General features: G+C 31.4%; 6 protein-coding genes across 8 annotated transcripts in view; 4 read left to right on the top strand and 2 right to left on the bottom strand.

Annotated features, from left to right (window-relative positions):
* The window catches only part of LOC142597812 (uncharacterized), a 34,927-nt gene extending 11,620 nt beyond the window's left edge, over positions 1-23,307 (bottom strand). The window contains exon 1 of the mRNA XM_075734189.1: positions 23,209-23,307. The gene's annotated coding sequence lies outside the window, so the exon portion shown is untranslated. The remainder of the gene's footprint in view (positions 1-23,208) is intronic.
* Positions 139-23,501, top strand: part of LOC124497448 (uncharacterized) — a 50,364-nt gene continuing 27,001 nt past the window's right edge. Inside the window, exons 1-2 of one of the 2 annotated variants that reach the window (XM_075734192.1) lie at positions 139-576; positions 659-766. In XM_075734192.1, the coding sequence (XP_075590307.1) occupies positions 304-576; positions 659-754 (369 nt within the window). In that variant the 5' untranslated portion in view covers positions 139-303 and the 3' untranslated portion in view covers positions 755-766. Of the gene's footprint in view, positions 577-658; positions 853-23,501 lie in introns of those variants that run through there. The other variant, XM_047061101.2, reaches the window with a different exon arrangement.
* Positions 3,039-6,483, bottom strand: LOC124497770 (kinesin-related protein 12). Its single transcript, XM_047061447.2, has 4 exons — positions 4,915-6,483; positions 4,552-4,836; positions 3,863-4,423; positions 3,039-3,043 (listed from the first exon to the last, which is right to left on the bottom strand). The coding sequence occupies exons 1-4, from the start codon at positions 6,419-6,421 to the stop codon at positions 3,039-3,041; spliced, it is 2,358 nt and encodes a 785-aa protein (XP_046917403.2). The 5' UTR covers positions 6,422-6,483.
* On the top strand, positions 6,904-10,738 carry LOC124497769 (uncharacterized). Of its 2 annotated transcripts, XM_075734185.1 has the most exons (3): positions 6,904-9,334; positions 9,413-9,613; positions 9,677-10,738. In XM_075734185.1, exons 1-3 carry the CDS (start codon positions 8,890-8,892, stop codon positions 10,450-10,452), a joined length of 1,422 nt encoding a protein of 473 aa, XP_075590300.1. In that variant the 5' UTR covers positions 6,904-8,889; the 3' UTR covers positions 10,453-10,738. The 2 variants fall into 2 exon arrangements, with proteins under 2 accessions (XP_075590300.1, XP_075590298.1); XM_075734183.1 differs by having other exon boundaries at positions 6,905-9,613.
* Positions 11,847-19,632, top strand: LOC124497851 (uncharacterized). Its single transcript, XM_075734157.1, has 5 exons — positions 11,847-12,254; positions 12,361-12,732; positions 12,795-17,977; positions 18,046-19,157; positions 19,219-19,632. The coding sequence occupies exons 1-5, from the start codon at positions 12,222-12,224 to the stop codon at positions 19,518-19,520; spliced, it is 7,002 nt and encodes a 2,333-aa protein (XP_075590272.1). The 5' UTR covers positions 11,847-12,221; the 3' UTR covers positions 19,521-19,632.
* LOC124497854 (uncharacterized) lies at positions 20,907-23,212 on the top strand. Its single transcript, XM_047061531.2, has one exon. It carries the CDS (start codon positions 20,962-20,964, stop codon positions 22,948-22,950), a length of 1,989 nt encoding a protein of 662 aa, XP_046917487.2. The 5' UTR covers positions 20,907-20,961; the 3' UTR covers positions 22,951-23,212.

Genomic DNA, 23,501 nt, shown 5'->3' with positions numbered 1-23,501 from the left:
TGTGTGTGTATTGTGTATTGCATTGTCTGTGTGATATATTAATTTTTTTGTTTCTTTCAAATCAATCATTTGATGCAATCATCATCATCATCATCGATTGATTGACTGATTGATTGATTGATTGATTGTTTCTATTGTATTTTACTTTCTGTTTTGTTTTGTTGCTAAAATTGTTTTTTTTTTTTGTTGCCCCCGAAATAAATACAATAAAACCAAATAGACACTGATTGATACCACAATAAATTTTTTTTTTGTTTTTCAATTTCAATCTGTTGCAAGTTTTTTTTTGTCAAAGAAAAAAAAATGAAAAATTTTCTACCAATTTTATTATTATTGACCTTGTCATCATCATTATTGATTGGCAATCATTTTATGGCCAATGGTCAATTGATTATCGATGAAAATGATCCTAGTGGACAACGTATCATTCATTTGTTGATGGACACCATTAATGATTATCAACATAAACATAGTGATAATAATCATGATTATAAATTAAAACGTTTAGTATATACATTTGGTGAATCACCAAAATATTCAGTTGAATTGATTGTCATTGATGATCAAACAAAACAGGTAAGTTGTTGTTGTTTATTGTTGTTGTTGTTCATTATTCATTTAACCTTTAACCTTTATTTTGCTTGTTTACATTCTACAGACTTTAATGTGTACGGTGGAATTATTTGAACATGAATCATCTGACCATAAAACAATGTCATATACAACCGGTGCTGTTAAATGCCATCATGAATGAATGATCGGACATCGGACATGAAATATGGTCACATTGTTTTTTTTTATTGATAATTTTTGAAATTTCAAATGAATAAAGTTTAAAATTTAAAAATTCAATTATCATTTGTTTTTTGTTTCACGAAAAAAATAACGGAAATAATGACGATGATGATGATGACTATGGGAATCAAATTTTTTTTTTCAAAATTGCATTACACAATGATGACATGACATGACATGACATAATTTTTTTTTTTTTTTTTTTGACACAAAATGATCATCTAATCAGCTGATAATTAATATAATTAATAATTACCATGATGATTGTAATGGTGTTATGTTTGCATACATATCCGGTATTGTCAACAGAAATTCAAATACTAATGATGATGATGATGATAATTGATCAATATTGATCGATTGATTGATTGATTGATTTGTTTGTCTGTTTGTTTGTTTGTTTGTTTGTTTACAATTTGATTTTTGCAATTAATAATTAGATGAATCAATTGTGATCAAGAGTCATCTGGTTAAATGTTGTTTGTTTTTTTTTGGATGTTTGACAAACAACATCCTGGATCCGGGTTAAATTGTTGGAATGAAAATCAACAAAACAAAATGATTGATCATTTTTTCAATTGATCAGCAATAATTATTCAGTTGAACATCATTGATTTTTTTTTACTTGAAAAAATCGATAATTTTTCAATAAATTTTTCAGTCTGTTTATCATAAATGTCAAACAAAAAACAAAAAAAAATGAAAAATGAAAAATTGTTGTACTGCAGATATTTGGTCAGACTTGGATTTTTTCTTTTGGCTGTGTGGTCATTTTTCGACTCTCTCTCTCTCTCTCTCTCTCTCTTGCATATGACCGGTGTCATTGGACGATCCTCTTTGCACATCCATCCAATCTCAACCACCGGTGATGATGAGAAATTTATATCGGTTGACCCCGGCAAATATTCCGGCATATATAGAGAGAGAAGGGGGCGGCAAACAAAAAAAAAAGAAAAAATTCATTTCTATATATACTTGTAATGACCGGTTATTGATGATTGAAAAAAAAATTGATAAATTTAAAATAAACCCGTCGTCCTCAACATGCATACATACATGAAAGATCATCATCATCATCATCATCAGGATCATTATTGTGAAAACAGAAAAAAAACAAAAAAAAAATCACGGCGCCATTTTTTTTATATATATCAATTTTCAATTCATTGAAAATTATCATCATTGAGAATATTATCATTTTGGATTTTATAGTGGATTCCAAGAATTTTTTTTTGTTTCCACTTTGAAACGAGTTTTTTTTTGTCATTATTTTTGGCCATGTTTTTACACTTGTAACGAACTTGAAACGAAATGCAACAAAAAAATAACCGTGTTCACCTGTCAACCAAATGACAAAAAATAAAAAAAAAATTGAAAAAAAAATTTTTTTGGCCTTGAGGGAACATTTTCATAAAAATACCATCAAGAAAGATTAAATGAAAATGAAAAATTTGATTTCATTAGAAAGAAAAAAAAAGTTTGAAATTTTTTTTTTTTTTTTAAATATTCAAAGACATGCTATCTATCCATTTAAATCTAGACTAGATCTTATTCGGGATACATTCACACATGCACACACAGACATTCATAATATTTAAATGATGATTCGAAATCTTAGCACACACAAAAAAAAACCAGTTGATCATTTTTTGCCTGTGTGTGTGTGTGTGTTTTGGACAGAAGGAAAAGATTTTTTTTTCCTTTTTTTTATTATTATTTCCAGTTTCAAGCTTAAATTAGACTAGATGTAGATGTGTGTAGTTATTTTTTTTCTGTTCAGGATTTTTTGTGATCGCACATTAATATATAACCACCGTGATTCGGACTTGTTTCAAAAAGGTCCAGTTATATCTTGATTTTTCGTCTTTTTTTTTTGACCGTTTTAATCACATTGCAAAATAATCACCATCATCATCATCATCATCATTGGATCTTGATATACATAAAATGTTTTAGTAGTGTTTTTTTTTTTTTTTTTTTTTTGCTGGTGCAAACGATTTAAATGGGTAAAAATTGCAATAATGATGATGATGATCATCATTCATTCATTCATTCATTCATTGATGATGATGAATCAAATTAAAACTGGAAATTTTCGCGATGTTTTCGAATGAAAAAAAAAATGAAAACCTGTCTTGATGATGATGATGATGATTATTGTAGCTAAAAAAAAAAGTTAAAGTTAATAATTATAAAAATATCGATGATGATGATGATGATGATGATGATGATGAAGTTATCGTTCATGCTAAAAATATAAATGAATGAAAAATTTAATAAATTAAAAAAAAACAAAGTCCACAATGAATATGTGGACCACCACCACCACCACCACCACCACCATCAATGAACATGTTCTTCTTAAATTGGATGATGAAAAAAGATTACAACGATACAATTTGATTCGATTTGTTGTGTGTGTGTGTGTAATCACGGATATTAGCCATTCATAAACAATGTAAATGTGTAAACAAAAAATGTTTTGTTTTGTTTGCAAACAAAAGTTATTATCATTATCATCGTATCGTATACTGAAGATTAAAACAAAACAAAACAAAAAAAATTAGGACATTTTCTGCCGTCTATGATTGTGATCAAAAAAAAAAAAAAAAAAAAATCATTGATTTGAAAATCTATTTTTTTTTTGTTTCTTGCTTCAAGCAATTATTAAATTTGATCATAAGATTGACCCGATCGCTGACCACCACCACCATCATCGCCAAAACCATTGATGATGATCAGGGATTGACCTAATATATCGGTCGTTTAATGACTATGTGATTACTACCATACACACACACACACACAAATCAGTTGTAATCAATTAAATATTTGTCGTTTATTTGTTTTTTTAGTTGTTATCGGTTGTCGGTTGTTTCATATTTTCATTGAAATAATTTACGTTTTACAATAATTTTTTCCGGTTCAAATGTTCGACATAGTTTACGGATTTTATCTGACATTTGTCTTTTTTTTCTAATTGTTTCCATCATTAATGGTGTATTATTATTACATGAATTATTTTTTTTGCCCATCATCATCATCATCGTCATCATTATCTTTGAACGATTTGGTGTCATTATTGTTGTTGTTGTTGTTGTTGATGATGATGAATTTGGCCGGATATTAGTGGTAGTGGTGGAATAACCACCACAACCACCATAAACAATACCACGACGATAACCATTACCGGTAGTGGAAGTAGTATTAGTGGCTGTTGTTGTTGTTGTTTGTTTGTTTATGGAACGATGAACAAATTTATTACCACCACCACCACCACCACCACCAACATAATTATGATTGCGGCTGCTATAACTACTAAATGGTACCATTTCTCTTGTTATTTTCGCCGTCGCTGTTGCTGTTTTTGTTGCTGTTGTTGTTGTTGTTGTTGTTGTTGTATTCAATCGATTATTGATTATGGATCGATTCAATAATTGATTTTGTTTATATCGTGCAGGTGATTGATAATAAAGACGATCATAAACATTCAATTTTTCATTCATTGTTTGTTGATGATTAAAATATGATTGAAGATTGGAAACTTTTTTACTTGTTGATAATAATGACGATGATGATGATGATGATGATGGATTGACGATACGATAACGTCGTCGATAATCGGCCACTATTATATATAAGCCGATTCGATGATTAATGGAATTTCATTTCATTTTTTGTTTGTTTAAAGTGGAAGAAAAAATTGAATTTTCGTTTTAAAATTTTTTTCTTTTTTAAACTGAAAAAATCACTCACGTAATGCAACAAATTTTGTTTCCAATTCACGATTATACTGTTCCCAGCGTTGTAGTTGATGACGAAATTCACGTAATTCAATTTTCAATGATTGATGATTATTATCATCATCATTGGTGATTGTTGTTAAATTGTTTTTCTGTAATCCCAATAGAATGGTTTGAAAATTCATTCGGTTCGTTGACATTTGCGATGGTGGTGGTGGTGGTGGTGGTAAAAATATTGGCGGTTTTCGATCTAATCGTCTTGGTGGTGAATGTTTTGAATGTTGATCCAATTTTTGCACTGGAAAAAAAACAAAAAAAAAATTTACATTTGTCGCTGCTGCTACCTACACACACCCACACCCACACACACACTTACAAATAGATTCCATTTTCACTGATGAATGATTCAATTGAACTTCTAATTGTTGAATTTTTTGTCGAAATTTTTCAATATTTTTCATTGAAACAATCTTAATCGGATCACTGTCATCTTCTTGATCATCGTCATCATCATTGTCACCAGCAGTGATCGATTGTACAGAATCACCAGATAGTTCTTGTTTTTGTTGTTGTCGAATATGAACACCGGTATCCAATAATCGTATTCGTTGTACTTTTTTACCAAAATTTAGTATACGTAAATTTTCATTCAAATCCTCGTCATTCAAACAAACACATAGAATCATTCGTACAATGGTGGTGGAACGTGATTCAAAAAATCTTTTCAATAAATATGTTAAACGACTTTGACGATATGGAATGATTATTTTACCATTCTGGTTCTGGTTCTGATTTTGATTCTGATTCTGGCCACCACCACCACCACCATCATCATCACTGCTGGTTGTTGTTGCTGCTGTATGATTGTTATTATTCATTTTTTGTATGGCATCAAAACAAGCACGTAACGTCATCAATGAACTATTAATCTGTCCAGCTTCACAAAGTTTTCGGCCAGTATTTTTTGTACGATTTGCACGTTCTAATCCAGCCAAATCAATGATTGAAAATTGATTCACTTTCAATTGTGGTTTATTATCACCACCATTATCATCAACTTTATTATGGATCAATTTGATTGTAAAAACACTATGTGAACGACTAGATTGTTCATTCATCATTGTTTGTGCTATTTGACGATTTTGTAGACCGAAAAGATAACAACGAAATGCTTGATTCAAATTTCTTGCTTCAATTTCTTCGGCACCATGTACATACACCATTTGATTTGTATCATTAATCAATGTTCGTTTTGTGCGTTCCAATTTCATTTGTTTTGGATCCGGAATTTCCAATAAATCATAAATATAATTATTATAGATCTCTATGAATGATAGAAATATTGAATATTTTTTCCCATTTATCGTTGTTATCGGTGTCGCCACAGCCGTTTTGTCATCATCATCATCATCATCGAATATTTCAATACCAATATTTGACCATTGTTTCAATGTTTGTGAATATCGTCGTTCATTTGATGGATTCATCGATGCAATTGCTTTATCGAATGGCCACCAATCATCATCACCATCATTCTCGTTATTATCATGATTATTATTGTTGTTGACGATAAAAAATCCATTCTGTCTATTTGATCGAACAGAATTTTTACAATTTAATTTGTCCACAGTAATCTTATCGAATAAATAGGCCAATGTACGTGGTATTAAACCCGGTGTTTTGGGCATTCCATTTATTGTATATGATTTACCTGATGATGTTGCACCATAAGCAAATAAAAGACCATCTTTTTCATCATGAATCATTGATTCAATCATTGGTCTACAAATCCTATTGAATACAGTCAATTGATTGGCATTTGTATTGAAAACATGATCAAATTCAAATTGTTCCATTTGATCACCACTACTATTATTCATCATTATTGATACAATTTTATCATCATTGGCAATAATTTGTCGACGTTTTTGGTGGTCACCATTTCTACCAGCACCACCACCACCACCACCAACACCGCCACCATTCGCCATTATTGGCCGTAATCGTAAAAATATTTGTATCGATTCGGTATTCATAATTTTCTCACTGCACGATAATAACAACTTTGGTCAACTTTTTATAATTTTTTGAATTTTAATTTCATTTAAAAAAAACGAAAAAAAAAATTTAATTTTTCTCCAATTCAAACAATATAAGTGCTGCCATCGTGTGTGTATCGTGTAAAAAATAAATTTCATTTTAAATCACGCGCCATTTAAAACTGTTTTCAATGGCTATCAATAGATGGCACATACACACTTGAATAATAAAAACTAAATCAAATCGAATCATTTTCACTATGTGTGTATGTTTGTTGTTGTTGTGTGTAACCAAAGAAACCATGGAAAATCAATCAATCAATCAATCAATTGATTGGTAATATTGCCGAAGAAGAAATGAAAATGAAATGAATGAAAAAAAACCCATGATTGAAAATTGATCGAAATCAAAAATCAAAAATAGACTTTGTTATTGATTTGATTGTTGAAATGAAATGATCAAATTTTTTTCTCTATCTCTCTCTCTGTGTGTGTGTGTCTGTGTTTGTATGGTAAACATTGAATTTAATCAGAGTTTTCACATGTTCCAAATTTCATCTGAGGTCATTTATGAAGTGAAAATAAAACCTTGAAAATGGTAAAAAAGAGTTGAAAAATTCATTCATCAATTCAAAATCATCATCTAACGGCACGTATACACACCTCTCTTTTTTTTCTCCAAATCATTTCATTTTCACTACAAATGAAAGAGAAAATGTTCTCAACGACAACGACAATGATAACAGATAAACAAACGAAAAAAAAAGACAACATTGTTATTCGTTGTTGTTGTTGTTGTTGTCCATATCGACACACAAACGATAATTTGATGATGATGATGATATACCGTTTGGCAACAGAGTAATATGTACATAAAGTACGTCACATTCAAACATCACATACACACACACACACATTGAGTAACATTATCATCATCATCATCAAATTTAATGATGATAATGGGCCATCATTATCAACAACAATAATCAACAAGTAAAAAAAACATCATCATCATCATCAATATGTGTGTTTGTGTGTGTTCGGTGTGAATCAAATTTCGAATCAAATGTAAATCTTTTGAATATGTATCATTACCATATCGTATCCATTGATGATGATGATGATGATAAAGTGATGCACATTTGTTTTTCATTGTTGGTGACAACAATCTACATTTATAGCAATATTCTAGCAACCAGAAAATTTTTTTTTTCATTCTGCCAAGTTTTTTTTATAATGAATCTAAGATCTCAATAGATTGTGATTAATGGCGTAAATGAAAAATTCTTTTGTGTTGCCAGAGCAAAGAAGAAAATCCACACACACACACACACACACACCGATAATCCAATTCATTGCCAAGGTTTTTTTTTCTGTTTTGACATAAAAAGGTTGTTGGGTGTGTGATTTGTCGTCGTCGTCATCGTCGCCGTCGTTGTCGTTGTTCAGTTTTCTTTTTTATAAAAATCTTGACATTTATCCAACAAAAATTTTTTTTTCTTTTTTTTTGAAGAATATTGAATTCATCCTTTACCAACCTCATCATCATCTAGTCATCAATGACTTGATCGTTTTTTTTGATGATGATGATGATTCAATTTAGTTCCGTTCTCTTTTTATTCGCGAATATCATCATCATCATCATCATCCACCAATTGCACCAATAGAAATAATTTGGCTTTCAACAAGTCATCATCATCATCATCATCATAATCATAATCATAAACGAATTATAAAAAAAAAATAGAAAATGAAATTCAAAGAACAAAAAAATTGAAAACTCATCATCAACATCGACATCGAATTGAAAATTGTTGATGACGAAACACAGCTGTTTTCGAATTCGAATTCAATCGTTTGAATCGTTCATGTACACATAACAACGACGTATACACAATCGATGAATCGACAATCGAATCTTGTTTGTCTGTTTGTTTTTTCCAATCATCATCATCATCAATATTTATTTTTTTTTCTGTAAATCACCAATGGTTATTATCATCAAAAATCAAATCAAAAAATTTCTTTTTTTTGTTGTTATGAAATAATTTTAGCAACAAGTTATTTGTGTGTGTGTGTACAACAATATTGGTGGTAGTAGTAGTTATACAATGCATGTACATTAAAAATTGGTCCGAATGAACCAAATTTTTATTAATGTGTGTGTGTTTTGGTTGGTTTTTTTTTTTTGGTTTCAATCATGACGATAGCATAAATTTTGAATATAAAATATTCCGTGTGTGTGTGTGTATTTGTGTTTCATCTTCCGATACCAGCAAACAAAAAAACAGAAAAAAAATTTCTCAAATTGAATGACCCAAAAAAAAGAAGAAGAAGAAGAAGAAGAAAACGAAATGGAACAAAACGTAATTTTATGGCTCAAATCTGCATATGATATTCTTATTGGTAAGGATAGTATGAAATTTTTATCATTCACAACAACACCGACGCCTACAACAACGACGACGACAACGGCAAACGATTCATCATCATTGTTCATTAATGATAATGATGAAAAAGAAATTGATCAAAAGCAACAGCAGCAGCAGCAACAACAACAACAACAAACGGATATGATCGATATGAATAATAATAATGGAAAAAATAATGAACAACGACAAAATAAAAACCATTATTATATCGATGAAATTCATTCCAATCAATCAATAGAATCATATCATTCAATTGTAACAATGCCATCACCACCACCATCGCCAACAAATATAGTCATACATTCTAATCATAACCACTGTGATAATCAACAACAACAGCAGCAGCAACAGCAACAACAATGTGATTCGAAACAAGAAGAACGAACCCAACGAACAATACAACAACAGCAACAACAACAACAACAACAAAATAATCAAACATTGAATTTGATATGGTCAAAATTTTGCTCAAAACAACCATCACCATCATTACGATCAAATCAATTTATACAGACAATGATCGATGCATATCGTAGATATTTACCCGATCATTGTAATCCATTAAAAATTAATGATATTCGTGATCATAGGCTCAATCCTTTCGGTAAGTTGATTCTTTGGTTTTTTTTCATCTATTGATTTCATTCAATTTTTTTTTATAACATAGTGACAATTCGAACACGTCAATACAGGATATATGGTCTTGGAAATGTAACGAAAACAGCTGAAGATGGTTTCATTAAATTCCTTGGCAATCATCGATTCATCATTGATTTTATTATATTGATTAATGATCTTAAAATTCAACTTGATTGTCAATTGAAACTGGGTCATCGATGGCAAAAGAAAAGATTATCATTACGTAATAAACATTATGAAATGGATCTAACTAAATGTCGTTTATATGTTGAATTAATAATCGATACTAGTGAACAAACAATACGATTCGAACGTTTATCGCCCATCTCTCAGGAATATGGCCATCATCTTCACCATCAACATCATAGCTCATCATCATCATCTGGACAATCATCAATCAACAAATCTTCTTCATGTTCATCATTACCATCATCATCATCATTGTCTTGTCATTTTCCGTCTTTCACTAATCATTTATTTTCAACAATCATTGAACGTTATTTTAAAAATTATTTTGCCGCCAATCTAAGTCATTTGGAAATGATTGTCAATCGTAGATTATCATCCAATGATAGACGACAACATCAACAACAACAACAATTGAAAAATGGAAAAAATGGTTATTCCATTTTGGATTACAATAATCTCATCATTCAAACATCATTGTATAAAATATTGGACGTTTTTCCATCATCATCATCATCATCATCATCGCCATTGCCATCACCATTGCCATCACCATTACCATTACCATCATCATTACAATTAAAATCACCATTATTATATAAATCAACAACAGTATAATGATGATATAACCGATTACGAAGGATAATAATGATACTAGATCATAGAAAACAAATAAAAACTTTTAAATGATATTCTGCTATTCAATTCATAATCAATGATCATCATCATCATCATCATCATTCAGCCATCTGAAAAGCATTTTTGTTTCATTCCTTTAAAAAAAATTGTTGCCTTATTTTAAATGATGATAAACATATTCTTCTGTTAAAATCTATTTTCATTTTAGGTTTATTTTGTTTCATATCTATTCTTTTAATGGTAAAAATAAAAAAAAATTCAAAAGTATCGATAGTCTGTTAATCAATAGTAATTCGTTCATCACTAGGTTTCCGAAGTGTTCGAATTTTTTTTTTGCTTAGTCAAAATGCCGACATTCTTTTTTCTTTTTTTTTTAATTTTATTTTAAATCAACACACAAGTGCCGCCGCGTTCTAGTCAATTATCAAACACTTGATTTCTAAAAAAATTTTTATTGACTTCAAGACCTAAAACGATATGACATCATGTTCAACAGAAAATTGTCATTTTTCCCCCCTCTATCTATATCGAACGTTGAAATGAAAACTTGAAAGCATAAGTTGAATTTTTAATGGTGAACAACAACAACAACAACAACAACCAACCGAAGAAAAAAAATCTTAATTCAATTACACAACCAATGAATGAATGATTCAAATCTAATCTAAATCTAGTCTTTAGATTCATCATCAAAATTGAATTGTCATCATCATCATCATTGCATTCATCATGATTTTAATTTTTAATTCGATATCAAATTTCTTATCTAAATACAACGACAACAATTTGACTAATTTCATCAGTTAAATATATCAAACGAAAATAAAAATCAAACCATTCAATCAAATGGTTGATGATTGATCAATGCAATGTTGTGTTTTTTTTCAGAATTTTTTCTTGTATAAAACAAGAATCAATGATGATGACATGACATGATGATGATAGTTGATTACTACTATATGATTATCATTTTCTGTTTCGGCAGTAGCAACTAAAAAAAAACGAAAATCAACAGGTTCGACTTTGACCAACCGACCAATCAATCGACTGGCTACAATTGCAGCAGCCGGCGGCTAATTTATCAAATAAATATTATAAAATCAATACAGCATGACCCTATCAAGAATGAAAATATTTTCCCCTCTTCAACACCACCACCACCAAAAGAACCATTCAAAGTCCAGGTAGGCAATAACAACAACAACAGGTAGGTAGATAGATAGATAGATAGATAGTCAAGAATTAACTACTAATGATGATAATTGCATGGTAGTGGTTCATTGTTGCTGTCGTCGTCGTCGTCGTCGTCTAAGTCAACTATTTTTTTTTTACTGGCCACGGAATGTTGTTTTGCCTTCAAACACAAGATGAGTGGTTGTCGTTGGTTGGTTGGTTGGTTGGTCATGTTATTGGCGCGCGTTTGGTCATCATCGTCGTTCGAGAGGTTGTCGTGAATCGATTCGAATGACTGTTCATAGTTTTTTTTTTGGCTTGATTGGTTAGAGGTGGTGGCATTTGTTTGTTTGCCATTAGCTTGAATAGTTCAACAAACGATAACGACAACGACGACAATCAACATTGGCGATATTATCACCAACAAATGGATTGATTTTTTATTATTGATTTAAATTGAAATTCTTGTGATGTGTACAAAATTGATTCATATGTGTTCAAATTAATTAATCCACGTCATGATTGATTAATGAAACCTGATTGATTGAAAAACCACCTGTCAAAACAAAAAAAAAATGGAATCAAGAAATTCATTGGATCTTGAAGAGGTTAATGTTTTGAATTTAATTATTCTGATGACAATGCATATTTTGATTGATTGATTGATAATGTACAAAAATTAATAATTTTTTTTCTTTCTTTCTCCACAAATAGATTGTATCAAATGAATTGGATTCACAAATAGATTCATCAAACAACAACAATACAATCGGAAATGATCAACAAAATTCCATTAGCAACAACAGCAGTGCAACATTGATAATTAATCAAAATATTCAACAAATATTTGCTGATCGTATACGTTTGGCTGCAAAACGTATACAAACAGGTGATTATAATGGTGCCATACGTTTATATAGTGAAGCATTAAAATTGGATCATTCAAATCATATTGTTTATGGTAATCGTTCAGCTGTTTATTGTCGATTAGGACGTTATGAAAAAGCATTGAATGATGCAATCAAAGCAAGAGAATTGTGTCCAAATTGGAGTAAAGCTTATTATCGTCAAGGTATTGCATTACAGGTATGTGTGTGTGTTTGTGTGTGCGTTTAATGTTTAATAATGAAAATCAATGATATTTATAGTTTCTACGTCGATATCCCGATGCATTGGCAGCATTTGCATCCGGCCTGGCACAGGAATCAAAATCTACACAACTTTTATCTGCATTTGTTGAGACGGCAATGAAATCACCATTACGTGCTACATTGGAACCAATATATCGTCAGCTACAAGTGATGAATTTTGATAAATCACCATTTGTAATATCATCGGTTGTTGGACAAGAATTATTAGCTGCATCACATTATGCTGCTGCTGTTGTTGTATTGGAATCAGCATTACAAATTGGTTCTTGTTCATTGAAACTACGTGGATCTGTATTCTCGGCATTAAGTACAGCATATTGGACATTGAATGATCTAGATCATGCAATAGATTATATGCAACAAGATCTACAGGTTACAAGAGCATTGGGTGATATTCTTGGTGAATGTCGTGCACACGCTAATCTGGGTTCAGCTTATTTTGCTAAATGTAGCTATAAAGAAGCATTAGCATCACATCGTTATCAATTAGTATTGGCTATGAAACATAAACATAGTGAACAAGCTGCCCTAGCACTTACATCACTTGGTCATGTTTATTCAGCAATTGGTGATCTAAAAAATGCACTATCCAGTCATCAACAATGTTTACAGATCATCAAACAACTTGGTGGTGATCCATTGGCCGAAGCCAGAGAAATCGGTAATGTTGGATCGGTTCATTTGGCTGCTGGTGCATTTGAAAAAGCAATAGAATGTCATCTGGAACATGTAAAATTAGCCAAATTATTGGGAAACAAAACAGAAGAAGCAAGAGCATATTCTAATCTTGGTTCCGCTTATCATTATCGACGTCAATATGAACAGGCTATTCAATTTCATGAACAAGTATTACGAATATCACAAGAAATTGGTGATCGAACCATTGAATCGAAAGCATATGCCGGTCTAGGACATGCATCTCGTTGTATGAAAGATTATATACAGGCAAAACGTTGGTATGAACGACAATTGGATGCTGCATTGAATACAAAAGATCGTACTGCTGAAGCTAAAGCCTGTTCAAATCTAGGAATTGTTTATCAATTATTGGGTGATCTAGATGGTGCATTAAAACTTCATTGGTCACATTTAAATATTTGTAAACAGCTGAATGATCATGCTGGAATCGGACGAGCATATGGTAATATTGGTAATACAAATTTGGTAATGAAAAAACCAGAAGAAGCATTAAAATATCATAAAATGGAATTACAGATTTCGAAACAAATACATGATCGTGTAGCCGAAGCAGCTACACATGGAAGCATTGCATTATGTTATCAATCATTGTCGTTGCTGGATCAATCATCGATACATTTAAATCTACATTTAAATATTGCACGTGAAATCAATGATATACAATGTGAAGCACAAGCACTTTGTAATCTTGGAAATTTTCATCAATCAAATCGTTGTTATGAAAAAGCAATCTATTATTATGAACATTATCTTCGTACAACGCAAACTATCGATGATAAAGATGGTCAAACTAATGCAAGCCATTATTTAGGTGTAGCTAATTTATCATTGAAACGTTATCAATTAGCATTGGAATATTTTCAATTTGAATTGAATCATTCTAAACAATTACAAGATCGTGATTATATTTGTCGTGCATATTGTCATCTTGGTTTAGTACATCAAGCAATGGGCAATCTAGATGATGCATTAGAATGTCATAAATATTATCTTTGTCTTGTACAGGATGACCATGATGGCCGATTAAAAGCAATGGGTTATATTGGTGATTTACTTGCACAACAAGGTAAACATATGGAAGCGATTAAAATTTTGGAAAAAAAACTTTCCTTATCCAGATCAGCTAATGATATAGTAAATGAAGCAATGACATTGCAATCAATGGGAAATTGTTACCGTATCGTTGGTGATTGGGAACGTGCATCGGATTTTTTTAAACAAGAATCCATTCTAAGACAACAACAATGTTTACCAATTGATATTAAAGAAGAAATTCGTTCCTTGAATGATTTAGGTGAATGTTATCTAAAATTGAATAATTATCAATTGGCATTGAAATATTTTATGGAACAATTAGAAAAATGTGAACAATTTCGTAATAGTAGCAGCTGCAACAACAACAACAATAACAATAACAACAGTATTGAATCTGAATCGAAAACAATAATCGATGATGAATATGATTCAAATGGTTATTATGGTCGACGACTGAGGCGACAATTAGATACTGTGATTATGAATGATGAACAAATTGAATCCTGTCAAATGATGGCCAAAGCATTACATAATGTAGCCACTACAAGATTCCATATGAATCATTATGAAGAATCGGCCATTTATTATGAACAAGAATCAACATTGATCCAGGAAACAATTGAACAATTTGAAAAGAATAAAAATCATACAATCATTGCTGTGGTATCAAATGATGAAACAGAAGCTGATAAAATGAATGATTCAAATAATAATAACACTACTGCCAACAACAACAACAACAACAACACCAATGGCCGTACAGAAATAATAGCCACAATCATTGATGATCTTATTGTTCGTAATGTTAATTGTTTACGTTCAATTGGTGATTGTCATTTTGCACAACGACGTTATGATGAAGCAATCAAATTCTATACGGATTTTGTTTCCACCAGTAAATCATTGATTGATCAAGAACATGTTTATTGTTTATTAGGTAAATGTTATCAGCTGGTCAATAATCTACAACAAGCATTGGTTTCATATGAAAAACGTTTAGTAATTGCACATGAAATTGGTTGTGATCAAACCAAAGCAATGGCATATGGTGAACTTGGTCATCTACATCGTTTACTTGGAAAATATGAACAAGCAATCACTTGTTTTAAACATGAACAAGAATTGGGTAAAAAGAATCATAAACAACAGCAGAATGACCATGATAAACAAATTATTGGTCCAATTAATATTGGTCTATTGATTGAAGCTGAAGCACTTCATGGACTTGGTTGTGTTGCACAAGAAATGCATGATTATGAACGTAGTCTTAAATATCATTCATCAGCATTGGCTATTGCACAGGAAATTGGTTCATTAGAAATGGAATCACGTGCATATGGTGCCATTGGTAGTGCCTATAATGCACTTGGTAATCATGAATCGGCAATACGTTATCAGGAAAAATATCTTTCCGTTGCACAGATGATTGGTGATCTAAATGCACAGGTTTCTGCACTATCAGCATTGGGTAAAATTAATTCATCCAATAGTAATTATCAACAAGCACGGCGTTATTTTCAACAAGCATTATCAATAGTTGAAAATCAAAACAATCAGAATCGTATTGGTTATCGTGATGAAGAAGAAGCACGAATCTGTTATGAACTAGGCATGGTATTATGGGCAATGAATGAATTAGAAGTGGCTGAAACACATCTACGACGTTCAGTGGATTTGATTGAAAATTTACAAAATCTTAATTCATCCATAACTCAATTAATGATTGCACCGATGATGATGATTTCCAATTCTTTAATTTCCAATCATTATGGTAATTCATCATCAATAACAAACACGACAACGACTGCAACGTCTACAACAACAACGACAACCATGACAGCAGCAAACGGCGGTGGCTGCTGCGGAAGTAGTACTAGCGATGCATCATCATCATCAACATCATCATCACATTATGGTCGAATTCATTGGCAGAACCTAATGATGATACCGACAACATCGGCTACGATATCACAACCACATCATCATTATCTTCATTATCAAGGTGCATCATATGAAGCATTGATCAAAATTCTAATTGCATTACAGCGACCAACTCAAGCTTTATTGATTGCTGAACGTTCACGTATACGATCATTTTCAAAAACAAAAAAAGGTTTTCGTGCATTTTCCATCACCAGTATCGAACAAATTGTCGATATGGCTCGTAGTCAGAATGCAGCCATTCTTTATTATTCAATGACAATTGATGGTAGATATAATTCATGGCTCATCACTCCGGAACAAGTTCATTTTGCATCATTATTAAAATCTGATAGAGAGAAAATTTTACAATTGATAAAAAATGTACAAAATTCACTATTTGTTCAGGAATCAAATGCTCATGATCCTCCACATACAACAAATGCCAATCGATCAATTGATTCGACAATAATTACCGATCATGATGATTATCCAGATACATCATTCGAACGTTCATCATCGATGCATCACTTAAGACGAAATCATTTTTTAAATTCATCCAATTATTCACTAAGTTCATTGTTTTCATTAGCATCATCAGTAACGACAACATCGACAGCTTCAACAACAAGACTACGGTCATTACATCGTTCATCAACATCTACAAATGTTAATTTATCACAGCGAAAATCATTTGATCATAGTGGATCATGTCCATCGAATATTGATTCACAGGAATCATTATCATCATCACAATTGGCTGGCAAAATGAAACGTTCTGCTAGTTATCGTTATCTGAATCGTAATTGGCAAGGATTTTCAGCTGCCACCGCTTTATATGATATCCTGATTGGTCCATTTCAAAATCAATTGGATCAAAATGAATCAACTATCAATCAATTATTGTTAGTATTGGATGGTGACCTATTCTTGGTTCCATGGAATATGCTTCGCAATAAAGATGAAGAATTTCTTAGTGAACGTTATTCATTACTTGTCATTCCATCATTACATGTTTTACGTGGTGATCAAAATACGAAAACATTACGAAAAAAATCTGATGATTCTCATTCAACAATAACATCGTTGGTTGTTGCTAATCCAACAATGCCAAATAAATTATCATCCATCACCACTACTACTAATGGATCTGGAACAGCTTCAAGATTTGGCCATAATTTTCATAATCATCGGCCACAATTATATTTTGAAAATCCAGCATCAAGTAAAGAGGCTGCATTTGTTAGTGAATTATTATCAACTAGGCCATTGATTGGAACCGAAGCCAATAAAGAGGCTGTATTGGCACAATTATCGACAGCTCAATGTATACATTTTTCATCATATATTATTGATAATACTGATGGTGATCCACTTAAAATGGCTACAGGTCTTGGTATTGCCATATCACCATCCGATGTACTTATTGGTGATAGTGCACATCAATTACATGATCATGAATATCTATTGACACCACATGATCTGATTAGTATTGGCCTTTCATCCAAATTGGTTGTTATTTCTTGGTGAGTTTTTTTTTCCTATGAAATTATTCAAAAATTAATCAAATTTCATTTTTTTTTTCAAAAAAAAGCCCGGCAATATCATCACGATCGACTAATCATGCAGCTGCTTTGAATGCAGCAACCACATATAATTCATCACAAGTATTGAAAACAATAACATCGGCATTACTACAAGCTGGCGCTGCTTGTGTTCTTCTTACATTATGGCCAGTATCATTAAGTGCATTGCAAGTTTTATTTCGTATATTCTATTGTTCATTATTACAAGGAACTAGAGTATCGACAGCATTAAAAGAAGCAGTAAGCACCATACAGAATACAACACATTTTTCACATCCACGAAATTGGGCCGGTTTCATATTGATCGGTTCTGATGTACGACTATCATCACAAGTGGCATTGATGTCATCATCATTAGCAACGATGATTAAAACACCGGAAAAATCACGTGATGCAATGCGTGTTGTATTACATTTAGTTGAAAAATCATTACAACGTATTCAACGTGGTCAAAAAAATGCAATGTACACTACTGTTCAAAGTATTGAGAATAAAGTTGGCATCAATACACAAGGATGGCGTGAATTACTTATAGCTGTTGGATTTCGTTTCGAACCATCATCAACAAATGGCCTACCAGCTTGTGTTTTTTTTCCACAATCCGATCCAAATGGTCGTCTACAACGATGTTCGAATGCATTGCAAGCAATATTAGCACTTTCACCGGCTACCATAGCTGCCGTTTCAAAATTGATCTCAAATTCATCTGAATTTGTTAGCCATATAATTGATAAACTTGATCATATTGTTCAATATGGTCAATGTCATGATGTACATCAATCATCATCATCATCATCATCATCTTCGTTATCATTATCATTACTTGCATCATATCTAGAAACATTGAATCTCAAACTTTGGTCCATACAAGGTTGTCATGAACTTTATGCATCACTTGGTTTTGATCTAATGGAAGTTGGTGCCGATTCTGTTACGCTTCGTGCTGGAAAAAATGCAAATTTTCGTACTATTATGTTTACATTACAATCATTACAGGCATTATTTGACAATGAAAATCGTGAAACAATCGACAATGATCAACTGCAACAACAACAACAACAACAACGAACAAGTGCTACAACCAACAATCTGAATGAAAATGATTCAAAATTGACTTCAAGTAAGTTTTTATATGAAAAAAAAACATTCGTTTTAACCAAATTTTTATTCTCTCCAAACAGAATCACCGGATGAATGTAATATTCATACACGACAATCAAGTTTATCGACAATCATATCATCACATAATAGTATAGCATCATCATCGATCATAGCTGAATCATCACCAGGATCAAGAGGATTTTCAATTGGTCGTAATCCATTGGATGTTGAATTGATTGAAATGAAATTAAAATCAATGATGCCCAATACTAATAATAATACAATACGAACAGAAGATCATTCACAATCGACAACCAGTTCACAATCATCGATAGCAACATCAAACACTGTATTGAATAGACAATTATCATCGTATACATAGACATATAAACAAACAGGAAAATCTAGTCAACAGAAAAAAAAAATTTTTTTTTTTATTGTCACACACACACACAGAGGAAAATTTCTCATTTGATACTAGGTCTAACTATTTCATGACTATTCAAAATCGAAAAAATAGCTTGAATTTTTATCAAGAAATAAATTAACTATATACCACAATCATCAAACCACATTTAATTAAGTCATAAAATGTTCAGACAATTTTTAAATAATAAAAAAATGATAAAAAAAATAATAATAGTAATCAATTTGTAATCAATTTCAATTTGTTTTTTTTTAGATCAATGATGAGTTTTTATATGACGAAAAAAAAACAAATATCTTGTTTTAAATTTATATATATGAACATTTTGGACGGCCAAATTTCCTATTATCAGTTTTGATGATATCTTCGGAATTATTCTTGTAAACGTTGCTATGTTTCCGCTCCATGCAACATTTTAGATACAATTTTTGTCGAAATTGACGATCAAAAACACGATACAATGTTACTGATTCCGAATCATTCTGTAGTTGATCTTGTGTTGGAATTATTCTTGTTATCGTTACGATGAAATCTTTTCATCTGATGAATTAAGATTATATTTAAATATTGAAATTTTCGATCACATATATGGGACATGTTACTGGTGCCAGATCCAGATTTGTAATTGATTCTTATCGCGTAAATTTGGGTTTAGTTTTGAATTTTTTTTTTACCACAAAAAATGTCGCAACTAAATTAATCGAGTTGTTCAAAAGTAAGAGAGAGAACGAGAATAATTGCGTATGTTGCTTGTGTGTCGAACAAAAAAAAAATGAGCATGTCAAAGCCAAACAAAGCGCACTATATCCTGTGCCGTGGACCGGTCATAGAGTACGTGTCTGAACAATTTGGTGAAAAATAATGGTGAATATCTCTCTCTCTCTCTCTCTCTCTCTCTCTCTCTCTCTCTCTCTCTCTCTCTCTCTCTCTCTCTCTCTCTCTCTCTCTCTCTCTCTCTCTCTCTCTCTCTCTCTCTCTCTCTCTCTCAATATATATTCTGGCTGCAAAAAGTCAAACTATTTCTCATTTGATACTAGGTCGATACTAGGGGTCTAACTATTTCCTGATTCATTTTCCTGTGTGCAATTATAAAATTTGAATTTGGCTTAAAATTAAATCTCATTTTTTTATTTTATTTCATTCATTCGTCGAAATATTTAAAATAGTCATACTATAAATAGTACTTTAAACCAGGAACAAGGAAATGTTCTATGATCTAGAACATATTTCTATTTCCGTTTTCAATTTTTTTTTTTGACGCTGATATGTTAAAAAAAAGTTACAAAATTTTTCAACTTTCAAACATCATCATTGTCATCATTTATATGGTTGTTTTATTATTGAATTGATTTACAAACGATCATCACATCATCACATCATCATCATCATAATTGTCATGTTGAAATCATCATCATCATCAACTTTAATCTGGTTATCGATCACCATTCTGTTGTTGATCGATATTTTTTATTCAATCAATGGTGATGATGAACAAAATTTTAACAATGTAGATGATGATGACCAATTTGAATTGAATGACCAATTACAATCGGTGGCTATCAATCTGTTGAAACAATCGGCAAATCGGACATTCGTTACAGAATTGGTGAATGAAAATGTGGACGCAACAAAAATACAATCATATCCATCAATGGATGAATCGATTGCCAAAGTTTATAAACAAATGACTTGGTCACAGATTGATGCATTGAAAAATGAACTACAATTACATGATCATTTCATTTATGAACCGATCCATGAAAAATGTACAGAAATCGCTACAGAATTCGAACAATCTTGTGATCATTTTGATCAAAATGGTGATATTTATCGATTGGAAAAAGATTTCCTTGCTACCGGTGATCAGGTTGTATCGTTACAGAAAATGGTGATTCGAATAATCAATTCAAAATTGGAACAACGTTTACCAAAACAGCCAAAATCATTGGCAAAACAAAATTATGGAATCGGTACCGATATTCTTGATCAATTTGATTATCTTTGTCGATCATTTTTTGGCATACCAATTCCTGGTTATAAAACCACTGTATTCACACCAATCAATCAACTTCTTGCGCTTACTGAACGTTTACAAATGATCGATACTATACGTTTGCCAACAGATGACGAATATGATGATAAACAAACAAAAATCGAATCAAATGATCATCAAAGTTTAAATCGTTTAACCATACTATTACGTCGATTACGACATACATACTATCTATATCGTATGTCGTCATATTCAAATCAATTAATGGACACTTATTATTTACGACCATTGGCTTATCAAGCAACACTTAGCCTAGTGGACAGTGTTGGCTATCTAACATGGTCTGATCCAATAAATAATTTAATTCTAACACAATTACGATTTCTAGTTCAAATATTTAGCGGTAATCTACAGCCAAATATTTTTACACAGCCAAAAATTGTTAAACAATCAACAAAACAAATTGATCCAAATCAATTACGACAATTGATCCGAACATTACGACAACATGAACAAAAACAACATGATCATATTGAACAAAATCGTTTGCGTACAATGATGGAAAATTTGATGAAAAATCAGCAAAAACAGCAAACACAAATTGATAAGATTCTACATGTTTTGGCATCATCATCATCATTATCATCATCGAAACATGAAAAAAAGCCTGAAATAACACACAAATCAACCACAACAACAACGACAACAACAACAACTCAAAAACCAATTACTACTAAATGTACAACAACGACGGAAAAACCAAAAAAACCGCACCACCCACATCATCATATGACAACAAGCACAACAACAACAACAATGATAAAAGTTGGCCATTCAAAATTGGAAAAAGCGACAACAACCGTACGGCCATCTGAATCCGTTGTACGTGGTGGTGATACATTACGACAGCTTAAACAGCAAAGAAAATTATTGAATGAATTATTACAGGAACTACAGAAACCATTTAATCATACAGATCGATTTACTTGTTGCACATCGCACTCATCATCATCATCATCATCATCGTCAATGGTGAAACCGAATAATAATAATCATAACAAACAGAAACAACAACAACAACAAAATCAAAAAAATGCAGAAAAAAATTTAGGACAAGCACAAAATGCATTGATGGCAATCATGCAGAATATAACACCATTAATCACTGTAATGGCACAATCACAATTGGTTTCACAGCCAAAAATTGATCAATCCAAATTAGATTTATTGACCATTGTACAAACAATGAATAATAATCAACAAATATTGTTGGATTCATCAACATCATCAATTATTGATTTTAGCGGTCCATTCAATATTATGACCAATTTAGCAAATAGATTACAACAGATATTGGATGGTTTCATCAATGATTTAAATCCGATTCATTGACAATCATCATCATCATCATCATCATCATCAGATTGATTAATGTTTGTCATGTTTGTAAATCATTTTTTTTGCTATTCAATGGCTATCAATTTATCGTAATAATAATCATGCTTGACAACAAGCGAAAAAAAAAATTTGAATTACACACATACACACGCACAAAAAACACGCACTCAACTTGCAACCAAAAAAAAAAAAAAAAAACACAGATAATGATGAATAGAAAAAGAAGTGGAGAAAAAAATGAACAGGACTTACCACACATGTGATTAGCATGATGGATGATAATGTATTTTCGGTGGGTTGATTGTGATATTGATATCGTTTTTTTTTTGTCAATGATAACTGGAATGTTTGAATTTATCTCGATAATGTGCAATATATACATTTTCAATGGAATAAACACAAAAAACACACGCACACAACACAACACAGCACAGAGAGAGAAAATTTCCCCAAATTCATTGTAAAATTAGTGATAATTGAATGAATGATGAGTAAGTGAATCATTTTTTTTTCTAGTTTTCATCAATGCTGATTATAATTTCTTT

The sequence above is a fragment of the Dermatophagoides farinae genome, chromosome 9 (genome assembly GCF_024713945.1).
Source record: "Dermatophagoides farinae isolate YC_2012a chromosome 9, ASM2471394v1, whole genome shotgun sequence".
NCBI lineage: Eukaryota > Metazoa > Arthropoda > Arachnida > Sarcoptiformes > Pyroglyphidae > Dermatophagoides > Dermatophagoides farinae.
This window is presented reverse-complemented; position numbering and strand designations above follow the sequence as displayed.